This window comes from Varanus komodoensis, unplaced genomic scaffold (assembly GCF_004798865.1).
Source record: "Varanus komodoensis strain SLA01 unplaced genomic scaffold, ASM479886v1 scaffold32, whole genome shotgun sequence".
In the NCBI taxonomy this organism is placed as follows: Eukaryota; Metazoa; Chordata; class Lepidosauria; order Squamata; family Varanidae; genus Varanus; species Varanus komodoensis.
This window is the reverse complement of record NW_025335798.1, coordinates 2,407,123-2,421,070: the sequence shown is the minus strand read 5'-3', so window position 1 is coordinate 2,421,070 and position 13,948 is coordinate 2,407,123. Positions and strand designations below refer to the sequence as shown.

At 45.4% G+C, this 13,948-nt stretch overlaps 1 protein-coding gene across 4 annotated transcripts; it reads left to right on the top strand.

The window, feature by feature from the left end:
* Nucleotides 1–112: 112 nt before the first annotated feature.
* On the top strand, nucleotides 113–13,913 carry ANKZF1 (ankyrin repeat and zinc finger peptidyl tRNA hydrolase 1). Of its 4 annotated transcripts, none has more exons than XM_044438340.1 (16): nucleotides 113–194; nucleotides 1,574–1,691; nucleotides 3,053–3,150; nucleotides 3,530–3,632; nucleotides 4,103–4,305; nucleotides 5,805–5,920; nucleotides 6,218–6,365; nucleotides 6,853–7,075; nucleotides 7,942–8,040; nucleotides 8,398–8,559; nucleotides 9,706–9,804; nucleotides 10,280–10,535; nucleotides 10,973–11,084; nucleotides 12,411–12,578; nucleotides 13,332–13,402; nucleotides 13,485–13,913. In XM_044438340.1, exons 2-16 carry the CDS (start codon nucleotides 1,577–1,579, stop codon nucleotides 13,603–13,605), a joined length of 2,094 nt encoding a protein of 697 aa, XP_044294275.1. In that variant the 5' UTR covers nucleotides 113–194; nucleotides 1,574–1,576; the 3' UTR covers nucleotides 13,606–13,913. The 4 variants fall into 4 exon arrangements, with proteins under 4 accessions (XP_044294275.1, XP_044294276.1, XP_044294277.1 ...); XM_044438341.1 differs by having other exon boundaries at nucleotides 116–174; XM_044438342.1 differs by lacking the exon at nucleotides 113–194 and adding an exon at nucleotides 196–281.
* Nucleotides 13,914–13,948: the final 35 nt, after the last annotated feature.

Sequence of the window (13,948 nt, the reverse complement as noted above, 5' to 3'; positions counted from 1 at the left end):
GAAGGTGGGATCAGAGCCAACCAATGGGGAAGCTGCGCTGGGGTTGCGGATGTGGGATGGGAAGGTCGATCTTTTCACAAGGAAACCTCTATGGGCGGAAGTGACGGAGTCCAGTGTTACAACTTCCTGGTGAAGTGTCTGGTCTGTCGCGTGTGCTTTCCTGTTCTGGGAGCGGTAAGCACCTCCCGAGTTAGGTGGGTTTATTTCGCTTGGAGGATTAATAAATCGGATCTATTACCCGTCAGCATTGCTGGCACATAATTCCTTTAGCAACTTAAGAGGTGCGTAGGTTTAGGTTTGTGGGATCTCCTTTTTTGTTGCTAAAACCGGTCCATCCCTCAGAGCCAGGTGTGAAATCATTACACTGGTGGGTGCACAAACGTTGAGAATTAAGGAAATAGGGTGACTCGGAACAAATGCCAAGCCCCGGAGTTTGTAATCGGTAGCGGCACCCAGCCTTAAAGTCCCTTCACATATACGTCTTCTCCTAGTTTTCCTCTGGGTGTTCTTTTTCAGCAACCTAACTAAAACTTGTTTAGTTATTGCTGCTGTTAAACCAGTGGGAATTGGAAATTCTTGCTGATCACACAGAAATCTAGTAGTAGATCCAAAGCAATCTTGTGCCCAGCTCTGCAGTAGCTAAACAAACACTGATACTTTCTTGCTCAGAATAATTGGTCGTAGATCATGCCCCAGTCCCCAAGGGCAGTATCTTTTTCTTTTTGTAAGATGGGAGGTGGAGAGAATCCCAACAAAAATGGTGGTGATGCAGTGCAATCCATCAGTGAAAGGCTCAACAGAGCAATTCTTTAGCTTTTCCCTTTGTTGCCAACTTTTTCTGCTATGGATTTTGTTTCTCCAGCCTCTGGCTTGTATATGACTCCCTAAGAATTACTGTTAACTATGTAAAAAAAAAGTAAAAGAAGAGAGAGGTTGCTGTGGCGATGTAATTTGCTAACATAGGTGGGGCTCCTTGCTTATGTTGTAAGGCTGGAAAGTTCTTTGCACTTTCTTCCCACCTTCTCAGAATTGATATCCCAAACAAGTACTGTTTTTCACATTGTCATATTTCTGTATTGCTTGAAGCTCTAGGAAAAGGTGCACCTGTACAACTTCATTAAATGTGCCTAAGGACATAGAAATCTGGCAATATGAGGGTGGTAACCCTTGATGTGCCTCATCCCTGCTCCTTGGAGGTTGAGGAAGTTTATTATGTATAAAAATGTATTATACTGTGCAATAACTAAAGCTCTCTGCATAGTTCACACCAATTTAAAACAATTTTAAACCATAACATACAATGTAAATATTTAAATGGTTAAAAATACAGAATAAAATAAAAGTAAAAACTAGGGGAAAACCTAGCAGAAGTACAAAGATTTAAAATACATTACATGATTTAAAACAAATTGAGATTATTGGTGCTAGCTTCAGAACTACCTATTCCATCTAGAGATATAATGGCTGGATAATAATAATAATAATAATGTGCTCTCATCTACAGGATGTGTGTATATGTTCTCCCCTGCAAATAAGTCTTGTTGAATATCTCTTACCTTTTCCTGTTTTTCAGATCATGCAGCCTACTGAGACCTGCTCTGTGTTCGAGGCCACTCAGAATACAGCTTTAATGGATGGACTTTGCCTTGTCCTGGAATCAACAGGAGATGTCACCACTATGACAGTTCCAGGTGCCTCTTAATAAGGGCAACATATCTAAGGGTTCTGACCAATGCCTGCTGAAGAACTTGTGACTCTCAAATTGTCTAGCTAAAAAGAAGCTGGTGGGGTTATCGAGTTTGGCTCTCTTGGAAGACATGAATATGTTCTCCAGGAAGTATACTGGAGATAGCAAACCTACCTTTAATCAAACCATCTAGTTTTGAATGCTGCAGATGAATGTCTGCATTCTTTATGAGGTAATTGTCCAAATGGATAATTCCCCTCACTTTTGAACACTGGAGATTTGTCTACCCTTCTTTACCACCTAACAAACACAAATTTCCATTTTTGGAGATTTGTATCATGGTTTGTTATTACTAAATATAGTTTAAACAAAGCACACAACTCCAGGTGGAGATGTCACAGAAAATTATGGGCGGTTTAAAAACAGAAGTGAAAACTTCTTATCCATTTCGGAGAGGGGGAGAGAAGGTAGTGCATTAGCTCAAAGTATACTGTGTCTCATTCATGTAGCATAACAGGAAATAGATGTCTGAACTGGGTCATAGTCCTAAGTGTTACCATATCATTTCATAGCATCATTGTGCAACTTCAACAATGTTAGCATGCCAGCTAGTTAAAATGAGTTTTGTACCTTTCTGTAAGATCTGGTTTCCTTTTGTCACTGAGGAAGTTTCTGCATTATACTCTGCCTGAGATCCTTCCAGTTCAAGTACCTTTTGAATGGTTCATTGTATAGAAAATGCACACAGCATTCTTTTTGAATTCCTGTTCTTATTTTCACTTAGAAGCTTTCTTTATTATGCTTTTTCACCCTTTCCTTACTGAGTGTGATATTGAATATGTTCACAGTGCTAAACCAAGCCACACAGTTACCACATGACCTGGTGTCCCATGTCCCATGTCCCATCTCAGCAAGGTAATGAGGCAGAGCGGCAAGGCTGGCATCAGGGAGTGCATGCCAGGAAGGAAGACTGGCTGTCTCTATACAACCTATCACTGCCCTGCTGCTGGCAACTCAGCAGTTGCTAGGCTAAACAGAGCAGTGGAAAATGGCAGCTGCAGCTGCTCTTACCACCAGACTCACTGTTAGAAACAGAGAAACTACAGAAAATCATGGTAAATGAATTCACACATCATGAGAAGCAATGGTGAAGCATGGTAGCCATAGGGCAAACTGTTGGTTCTCCACGAGGAATCTTGCTAGCAGTTCCTGCCGTGGCTGGTCATTCTGTGTGAACACAGCCATTATGTGGCTCATATATTTGTTTTTGTGAGTCGTGTGAGAGATGGATTTATATTCCTCCCTTAATTTTGTAATAACGTTCTGTGTATGCCTCTGTGTGTCCTTTGTTCTGGTTCTGTGCAGGGACTAAGCGACCAGATCAAGCTAGTGTTGTCCTGGAGGTGTCTGACCGGATGCACTGCTCTACCTGCTCAAAGCCCTTTGAGAGTCGGGAGGAGCAGGTGGGCATCACTGAATGATGTTCTGTGGAAGGTATTTTCTGTGTGAACAGGATGGTGCAAGAATTCTTTCATTTCATTCCCTCAGATGAAAACCAGGGATGTAGGGTTCCAAGAATCATGTAAAGGTGGGATGCTGTATTATGGGAGTTGTGGAACCTGCTGTCAAAATAAAGAGATAAATTGTCTTTCATCTTGGACTGGAAACTTTGTGTCTTTGACCTGAGCTGTAGGCATTCCGGGCTCATTACAGAGAGGAGCTTTAATGTACCCAGAGGGAGAGGGAAGTTTGATAGATATTGCAGATATTGAACCAGTTACCACCATTGGCTTTATTACTATTCCTGATATAGACTTTCCCTTTGTTTGTTCTTCTGTAAAGACTGAGCATTATAAGCTAGATTGGCATCGTTTCAACCTAAAGCAGCGACTTCTGGGCCACCAGATGCTCACAGCTGAAGAATTTGAGATGAAAACTCAAGCAGGTGAGGAACAATTCATGGTTAGGACTTGTTGCTCAAAGTTTCTGCTGCTCTGGTGGTCTTAATACACTGCTATTCTACCCTAGCTCAGCCAAAGACTCCTCACACCCAGCTTCAGAGTCATTCTGTACCAGACTACAGAACCCCTGCTGCATCCCTTATACATTAGGTTACCCTGCATGGGGCACTGGTTCATTTCATGATTAATTACCCTAGTAATTGTAGTATTTTTGCACTTGCCTGATGCTAGCGACCACTAGAAACTGTTGGTGAGAGAGGTCTAGTGAAGCTTGGTTCTTTCGATCAAGACATGTTCTTCTGCCCCACTGGGGAATTGTCCAGGCTCATCAATCTGGAGAGTCTCTTTGTGCAGGAGCTGTGCTTCTTCCCTGCACCCTAGAGGCTGGCTGGCTGGCTGGGTAGGAAGTGACATTCTGCAGATGGGATTTTCCTATCACTGCCTTGGTACACAGGTGATGTCTCCAGTATCTCTGGCTCGGATTCCAGCAACTCTGACTTGGACAGTGAATCTGAATCCTCATCTTACCAGAACAGTGAAGACAAAGGAAGCAGTCATCAGAGTCCTTCACCACATCCACGCTCTCAACGGGTTCTGTTCAGAAATTCTCAAGGCCAGCTTATTTCAGTTTATCGCTGTGTGCTGAACACTATGAAGGCAAGGCAAAGCAGAATGCTAGAGCAAAGGGCTCACTGGGTCTCATTTCTTTTCTAGCTTTCGGTCTCTTCCTCTTCTAGTTGCCCATCACAAAAAGTTTTGCAATTGCCTCACAACTAGCAGAAAGTTTTGCAATTGCCTCACAACTAGCAGAAGGCTATGTTATGGCTGATTTTCAAAGGAGCAATTCTAGAATTGGCTACAGTACAAGCAAATACTGTGTTAACCCAACTATATTAGTTTTTCTAACTTCCTTCCTATTTGAATTGCCAGGCACCCTGAGTCTCAGATTACCTCTCTAGTCCTGCACAGTTGCCCTAGTCAACTGCCTTTGACTTTTTCCTGCCACATCAACTTGTTCTGCTTTGCAGACTTGATTCCTGTCTTTCTGGGTTTGCTGAGCTTCTGCCAGATGAACGGAAGCAGTTTTCCTGCTTTCAAAACTTGTGTGGAAAGAAACAACCCTTTGGGGATGTTATACCAGGTAATCTGGTATACCTCAAAAGGGAGGCACTTGCTCTCCAGATTACCTCAAAAGGTTTATGACCTTTTGCTGAGGTTTAACACACACATGGAGAACAAACCCTGGTTTTGCATCTACACAAACACACACAGCACCTAGGAAAAGGACAGTTTATTCCTCAAAAAATATAGAGCAGGCACAAGCTTTAGCCCCATGTGGTCAGACAGAAAATATTCCTATTGCATCCCAATCTTACTCCTTATTTTTAAAAGGAGAAACAGTTTCCTGCCTAACAGAGAGAGATTATCAGAATAAAGGGTGGAGGGCAATAGGCATTACCTGTCCTGCAGGAGTAGAGCTAGTGTGTCCAGAACTCTTGCAGCAGTGAGCAGGGATAGAGAGTCCTTTCGAACACTAATGATACAATGACATTTATACCATTTTTCCTGCACATGTGACTTATGGGAAAGATGAGCTTCCCAAGCTTATGCCAGTTGTTGGAATGGGGCTTGATGGCTTCTGATGGTCTTAACTATTGTTACACTGAGTAAGAGGTAAGTTCCCTGTCTGTGTTTGCTAGGTGCTGTGGATGAGGTAATTTCCAGGTGTCTCAGGACAATGGGTCATCCTGCTTGCAGGGTTGTTTTGCCTAATCTCCTTAAGGGGAGAAATACCCTTTGAATCCCAGCATTCATTCTTCTCCTGCCAGGCTAGCTCAAGATATGAGGCCCCTTCTTCCTGAATTCAAGCCTGCCCAGCATGGCTCATGGCTTAAAGGCCCGTTCTGGCCTGGAGTTTATGGTTATGGCACTAAATATTATGTAAACATTACAGGGATGCCTTCTCGTGGCATTTCTTAATTGTATGTTGACTGCTTAGACCCTGGTTGGGATCTGCAAAATTCGCAGAACTTCACTTTCTTCTGCAGGTACAGGTAATACCTTACTCTTCCTTGTTTAACAGTCAGGCTGAAAATGCTCCCATTGCTTTAATCCCATGGCTCCTTGCTAACTGAAGGGGGCTTGTGTATCTCCAGGGCAGTACGGAGGAATCTGCAGACCTGGTGACATCGCTTCAGAAGCAGAGCCCCAAGACATCGTGGGTTATCCTGATGGCTGGTGGGGGACACTTTGCAGGAGCCATCTTTAAGGGGTGAGGATGCTTTCATGGGAGTGTGGAAGCATGCTTACAGTGTCGGTCTGTCGGAAAGGCCCTGATTCCAGTCCTAGATTGATGTTCATTCCCTGGGCTTTATCTCATGGTAGCTTGCATTGGGCGGGGTGGGGGGAAACTGACGGTGCTTTGTGTATGTTTCCTTGTGCCATGTCTGTAAGCTGCTGGACCACATGCAAAGTGTAGATAAAATGAGAGTCCATTTTGGCCAAACATAATTCTTAATGATTCTGGGTGCCATCTTCTGCTATAGGCTTACTCCCCCTTTGTTCTCAGGAACGAGGTACTGAAACATAAGACTTTCCATCGGTACACAGTACGAGCTCGCCGAGGTACAGCCCAGGGGGTGAGGGAAGTTCAAGGATCTATGCCAAAATCTGCTGGGGCTTCACTGCGGCGCTACAATGAGTTTGCCTTGCTCAAGGTGAGGAGGGCCTCCAGGGCAATCAAAGGGGGAAGGACTGGGCTATTGGAGAGTCTTGGGGCCACTCTGCAGCTCTGCAGTTTTCTGGGTGAGGTTGCCAAGGCTCCTTTGCCTTCACAAAGATACAGTTAAATTCAATGTGTGTCTAGTCAGAATCGTGTTGGCAGCATACATAATGGAGCAGAATGATCAAAATAGAGAATCAGGAAGATGGTCTGCTAAAGTTCTAGTGGTATGGAGGAGCCTTTCAGCAGATCCCACACAAGAGGGTTCTTCCAGAGCATTTTAACTCTTTTCTGTACTGTTTCATTTATGGGAAAACAGGGAATAGAGTAGTAGAGTGAAGGTACCAGTTGCAATAGTTGACCAGAGCTTGCATTTTGGTCACAAGTCAGCTTTCTTTGTAGTGTGTTACTTCTGCACTAGTATATACCAAGATGGAAATTTGGGCACAAAGATAAGCCTTTGATACTTGTCCTTCCTGCAGGACATTCAGGAATTGTTGGCCAGCTGGGCAGGAGATTTACAAGAAGCGGAGTGCATCTTTGTTCGTGCCCCTGGAAGCAATCGGGCTCGTTTCTTTGGCAGCAAAAATGGTCCTCTTCAGCGTGATGACCCCCGTGTCCGAGGCATTCCCTTCAGCACTCGGAGAGCCACTTTCCGGGAGGTGCAGCGGGTGCATGCGACTCTGAGCAACTTGCAAGTTTACGGTGAGCACACCTTTCAAACTGTGTTGGTGGGGTGTGGTTTTTCCCCCATAGCCATTTACTGCTGGTGGTGGTGCTGTTAGCCTGGCACTGGGGTCTCTGTTACGGTGATCATAGGCAGCTCTCTTGGTGCCTGCCAGGTAACTTGTCCCTTGTGCTCTTTGTTTTATTTCTTAAGATGTCTCAAAATTTAAAAAAAAATTAGGAGGCTGCATACTACAAAGTGAAGCAGTACTCTCTAGCACCATTTTTATTTGGCTTCAGGAGTGTGGTTTTGTGCTTTGGAGCTAAGAGGGGTTTTTTTGGGGGCGGGTTGGGTGCCTTGGGTAACATTGTTTTAGTCTCCCCGGTGTGCCTTCTGGAAAACAAGTGCTCTATCACAAGTCATACCCACTGTGTTAGTCCTTTAACAAATGGGCATGCTCCTGTGACAGCCATTTTATGAGCATCCATGACACTTCCTTAAAATTCCGAATGTGTTCACCAGCCCAAAAAGATTGGCGATCTCTTGATTGTTAGCAATGAAGGATACTTTCTTTATCCAGAATGCTCAAGTGGGTTTGCTAGTCAAAGGAATGAATTTATCCTGGATCTATCTTGCAGCTCAAATAAATGAAACTCTCCTCTGAAGGCATTGTGTAGTTCTTCCTTCCTGATCTCTCTCTGTTCCAGCCACACCCGCTTAATGTAGCTGCTACTCTGCCCTTACTGAAATTTGGCTATTGGAAATTGGCCACCTGGAATGGTGCCATTTGGGTGCTGCTGGGAATGGAATGTATTGCCTATAAGCCACGCTGAGGTTTTTAATTCAGGGTGCGTAAGTGAAAGATCGTCTGCCAGGGAAAATGGCATTAGAATTCTCTCGACAGGAAGGGACACTGCAGTGGCAGATCTGATCAGTTCTCCTCGAAAGAGCTGGAAAAAAGTGGTTCATCGCAATGAAGCATCTTCACAGCTTCAAGACACTGGTGAGTTGAACAGCCTTTTCTTTGAAACGATTGCATTCACAGGCATGTCTTCTCTGCTGGTCCTGACCTTCTAGTCAGCATAGGTCCTGCCTGCACCCTCCCCTTCGGTCATCAGATGGAAAGGCCATTATTAAGGGCTTCCAGAAACAGCAACATGCAGAGGATTTTGTTCAGAGTGTCTTTGTTGAAGAAGATGGGGTTACAGGGGAGATTATGGCAGTGACTGTAGACCAGCTGAGAGAGGGATGATAAGCTGATTGGACATCTGCTCCTTTTCAGTACCCTATCCAATAGTCCTTGTTTGATCCATCTGGTGATGAGAAGGAAAGACTGAACCATGCCTCTTCTCTTTTAAAGTCTTCCCAGCAAGGTCGGAGGAAGAGGAGGAAGGGGAGGAGGAAAGTCTGAAACAACTGGAATTGGTGGAGGCAACACTAAGTACACTTGAATTGCGTGAATTTGAGGTGGCACCAAAACGGAATCGCAAAAAGAAAAGGAAAAAAGCAAAAGCAGAGGCAGGTAGGCACAACTCCTTTCTGGAATGTCTGTTTTTTAATTATTTGCCTGTCTTGTGAAGACATGGTCCAAAGCAACACAGCTCTCTCTCCTTCTTGGCTGCTGCTTCCTAACAAGGTCAGCCCATTCAGTTAAGGGGAAAATAGTGGGCTTGGTGCAGTAATGAGGATCCTTTGTTTGCAGTGTCAAAAACAAAAAATCTCAAGAGCTCCATTCAGCATTAACAGTAATGTGCCCAATGAATAAAATGTGTAATGGTAGAAGATGGAACAAACATGATGGAATTGAACTTGTGGGTTACCTGACAGACAAGAGAGGTAGTTGTCATGGGGAGAGAGTTATAGAAAACGATCTCAGTCTTGCTACTAGAAACTCAAGCACCTTGTTTCAGGAAGACTTGCCTTTGCCTTCCCCCGCTCCTTACTTCTACCCATGAGGACTAGAAACTTGCTGTTTTAAAACATAGTTTGATAAGTAGGCTGAATTTCATTCAGTTATCGTGTTGTCATGGGATGAGGTGTGTCATCCTGCCATTGTGACTGAAGAAGAATGACAGCAGACTAGAGAGCTTGCACCACCTGGGATGGCTCTGGAGCTCCACAGCTGCTTCTACAGAACAAGTGGGGGCCATCTTAAACCACTGCTGACACGTTAACCTCTCTGCAGCTATCACACCTTTTTGTTCTAGACAGGATTGCACACAGCTCTTAATGGCTAAGAAGCAGAAGCTGCTGCAGCCTTGGAGCTGGAGCAGAGCTATTGAGGGGCAGAGACCAGCCTTGCCCCCTTCCAACACTAGGGGGATTTTCCTGAAGAGCAACCATATTCTCCTGCTCTGTTTGTGATAGTGGCAACATCTCAATACCTCTGTGCTCTGAGAGCTTCTGGGGGCTTCACTGCTGCTGTAGGGGAGAAGGAGCCTCCCTCTCCCCGTGCGGCAGCCAACTGGCCATGCCAGTGGCTTTTTTTGAGAAAGCCATGGAAAAGAGCTCGGCTTTCAGGAAACTGCAGCTGCCATTGCCTGATGCTTCCTCTGAGTGATCCTGCCATTTCTGGGTCCCACTGGGACAGAGCTAATATGGGAAGGGATTGGATGGCACTGATAGGCTGACATGAGTGGCTAACATCTGCTCTACCACTTTAAAACAGAGTCTCATTCGGAAAGTTTGGCAGCTGTTCAAGAGCCCAAGCCCTTCTTATCCAGACAAGAGAAGTCAACCGAGGACCAGAAGCACCTGGAACCTCAAGGTAGGGGTGTGTGTGCGCGTGCGCATGTGCATGCGCGTGCACTGGGGGGCGGGATGCTCACACACTAAAGCTTATGGCACCCAAGATGGCTATGCCATTATTTGCACCTCTGGCTCTTTTCCATCAGGTGGCATCCTACAGTTACTTACCATTTTGGCCTTTATTCAAGGTTGGCAGCCAGGATGTGAACATTTTGTGTTCCTCTGTTTGTTGCATTTATATTACACTTTTCCTCCAAGGAGCCCAAAGTGGCATGTATGATTCCTGTCCTCCCCATTTTTATGCTCACAACTATCTTGTGAGGTTAGGCTGAGAGTCAGTCACTGGCCCAGTGTCACCCAGTGAAGTTCAAGGGCAAGAGGAAATCACAACCCAGGTCTCACTAGTGTCAGTGCAACACTCCATTACATGACACCAGTTATCCTTGTCGGCAATAGTCTCCCATGACACATGAATACCTTCCTTCTCCCTCCAGGCAGGCCCGACATACCAGTGCAGGATGCCTTGTTCACAGCCTGCAAGATAGGAGACATGACGACACTCCAGCATCTTCTGGGGGTGGCTGATAGCACAGCGGATGAGGGAGTTGAGTGCAATGCTTTGGCCTCACACGAGTTGCTCAACATGCCCCTGGATGAGAGTGGCTGGACCCTTTTGCATGTGGCGGCGGCAGCAGGAAGAAGTGCAGTTGTGAGGCTGTTGCTGGAGACTGGGGCTGACCCTGCTCTCAGGTAACGCCCAGCAAGAGAGGGATGAGTGGAGGCCTGAGTTTTCTGCTTTGGTGTCCCAAAACATTGTTCTCGAGTCTCGTTTGCTCTCTGCACGGATTCAGCACTTCTAACTTGCAGTTTGAGCAGTAAGCAGCTTCTGGATGCTGCTCCTAGCTCAGTCCAGGCCCAGTAGAGGCATTGATGGCTTGCAGAGAGTCTCAGAGCACTTGAATATTACTTTGCTAAATATCCATGGGAACAAGGAAGGCTCTCTAAGTAGCAGCCATGGGTGATTCCACTTCCTGGGACAAATTAAATTTGCTCTAGCCTGGGATGGTCTTGTCCTGTTTCTGGAAGTGATGTGCTACACACCACTTCTTTTCTCAGCAGTTACCTGCTGTGGTGGTGACGGTTGTAGGCCTGGATGCAGAAAGCAACAATGTGCATTTCCTGCGCAGGGACAGACAAGAACAGCCTCCATACTGTGTCTCTGCCACTAAGCAAACTCGTAATGAATTCCGGAGGTTCATGGCTGAACACCCTGTGAAGTATGATTATGTCCAGGCCCAGGTGAGTCGAAACAAGGCCCAGGGTGCATGTGTGAGGACCTGGGAGGTGTCTGGCTTGGATGGCAACACTCGAATAAATGCTTCCAGGGTCAAGCCCATGGAAGCAGGAGTCCTTACTTCCCTTCCCTTCTGCTGCTTCCCACACAACTTCACTTTGAGGAAGAGAACTGGGCCCTGCTTCCCTCTATTTTGCAATGTATCCACCCATTGCTCATTTCCATAGTTCTCTGGGGCCACACACCCCGTGCAAGAGACATTTCTTTTCATCAAACATTGACCGAACAGGCATTGATCTGCTCAGTGGAAGATACTTTTGGGTATCTGTATGGAGGACTTCTTTACATGCTTGCTTAAACCATCCAGCTAAATACCTTCTAAGTTTCTTGCTGGAATACAGTAGGGCAGGGAAAATAGGAATGTTGATGATGCCTGGGAGTATGCACTCAACAGTTCCATAGGAGAACATACACAGGAAGAGGGGGAACGTCTGTTCAGGAGTTCCCAACATGATGGCCGCAGGTCCCACTGTGTTCACCTGCCAGGCTCTCTTAGCTCCCACTAAAAGCCTGTGGTACTATTCCTCACTGGAAAATTAGTTTGCTTAATACCCATGGACTTGTAGAAGGATCTTCAGTTTGGAGTCATATATAGTTGTATAGAAAGTAAAAGAGCCCCTATGGCCAAAAACAAAAAGGTGGAGGAGCAAAGCTGTCTCCCAAACAAGGATCTTTGGGGCAACAGGATCCTTGGCAAGGTGGTCTCTCTCTCCATGCAAATGAATGGAGAAGTTGCTCCACTCAGTTGCATGGGGATGGGGAGATAGGGAAAGAAAGAGGGACCAGAGAAAAAGAAGGAATGACCAGCGGAAAGGGTGGAGGGAGAAAGACGGTCCAGAGAGGGGGGGAAAAGAAAGGAGCTAGAAAGAAGGGGATGTGGAGGAAAAGAAAGAGGAACATGAGAAACAATTCAGAGGGAGGGAGGGAGAAGGCCAGAGGTGGAATGCACATTCATGTTGCACACTGCCCAGAGAGCTTCAGCTAATGGGTGGGATAGAAATGAAGTTAAATAAGCACACATGTGTGAACATGCACACCCACACACATGCACAGGCACACAAACAGAAGGGAGCACTCCTAACATTTTTGTGATTGTCCCCACTCAGCACTCAGTTGATGTTGAGTCCCAGGTTGCTTTTCAAAATGCCACATGTTCAGGAGCCCCAAATGGTAGGAAACCCCTAGTCTAGTCCTTCCCAAGATCATTTTGCCTGTGTGATGCTGAGATCTGCTCCTGTTCTGCCTGATGCACAAATTCAGTGTCACCACAGGTGCCTGGCCCCCTTACAGCTGAAATGGAGACTAGGCAGACAGAGCGCCGCCGGGCACACAAGGCCCAACGGAAGCAGCGTGAGAAAGAGGAACGAGAGGTACAGCAGCTGTTAGAGAAAGAGGAGGAGGAGAAACGGCGTTTTGCCTTGCTGAGTGACCGTGAGAAGGTAAGAGCCCAATCATCCCATGTGATTCAAACAGGGAAAGGGGGCAACCTGAAGTGCCATTCACTTCAGGTGCTCACAGCTGTTAAAGCTTTCCATTTCCATTAAAGAACTCCATTTTTCTGAACTGACCATCTTCATTCTTGAGAATTATCCATTTCTTTGTTGTATTCTGCCAGACATCCCATTGATATGTTTTATTTATATGTATCTTTCACATAGGGTTAGGGCTACACTTATGCAAAACTGTCTGGAAGCATTTTAGAATAAGTAATGTCTTCAATTTTGGAGAGCTACTTAGTGTGTCATGTTGGAATGTACTCCAAATATTTCCTTTGTCTCAAGCCACAGTAACCTTGAGAAGGGACTTGGAACAAGCTGCTTCGTGACAGCCCGTTCTTGTTATAGATAAGCACACACTCTGGCCTTGATTACTGTAAGATCATTGGGAATCTTTGCCATACTCCCTTTAAAATACTTCCCCCTCCTTTGAGGATGTTCTCTGATGACATTTGTTCTAGTTTTTGTTGTTTTAAAAGTCAAGCGGCTCCCTTGAATCAGAAGTGACTAATTTTGTGACAAAAGCAGATTCCTTCCATAGTTTGGTCCCACCAGGGGAATGTGCTGGCCAAATCACTTAAGAGAATCCCCAGTGCTGATTATGTACAGGTTTATGCACTGAGAGATGGGGGCCATTTTCCCTGTGGACCATGGGGGCTAGTTCTTTTGTGCTTAATGGACTGATTTTTCTTTTAGCGTGCTTTAGCTGCTGAGAGAAGACTTGCTGTCCAATTGAAAGACTCTGGTGCACCTTTAACCAATACCAGGTATCTTGGGAGAATGGCATCTGCTTTTTAGTTTGTTTTCTAACTACAAGGTTACATGATACTTTCTTTTTGGTATTTACAGACGCTGCTGGCTTTGTGGAGAGTCACTGCTGGGCCGCATTCCTTTCCATTACCTTGACTTTTCCTTCTGCTCCACCAGCTGTCTGCGAGCTCATCGTGAAAGGAAAGCTACCCCATCCTAGCTAGGGGATTTTTTTTTTTGGTTGTTTACATACTAGTGGACTATGCTTGCTAGAATCTGAATGGAAATTAAACTACATGGCTTGCTATCACATGTATGGGAGAATGAAGGACAGAACTGAGTAGGTGTTTCTGTGTGTCCGGGAGGCAATGAATGTGGGCAGCTGGTACCTACTGTTTGGGATTCTTTTCTCCATTTTAAGCCAGAAGGATTTTACGTGAGGGAAATGGGAGGGTTGATACTCCTAGCTCTGAAAAAGGACAAACATCTCTTTTACTAGCAATGAATAAATCAAAACTGTTCATTCTACCTGGAGTTGAATATATTATGCGAATGTTTTCTTT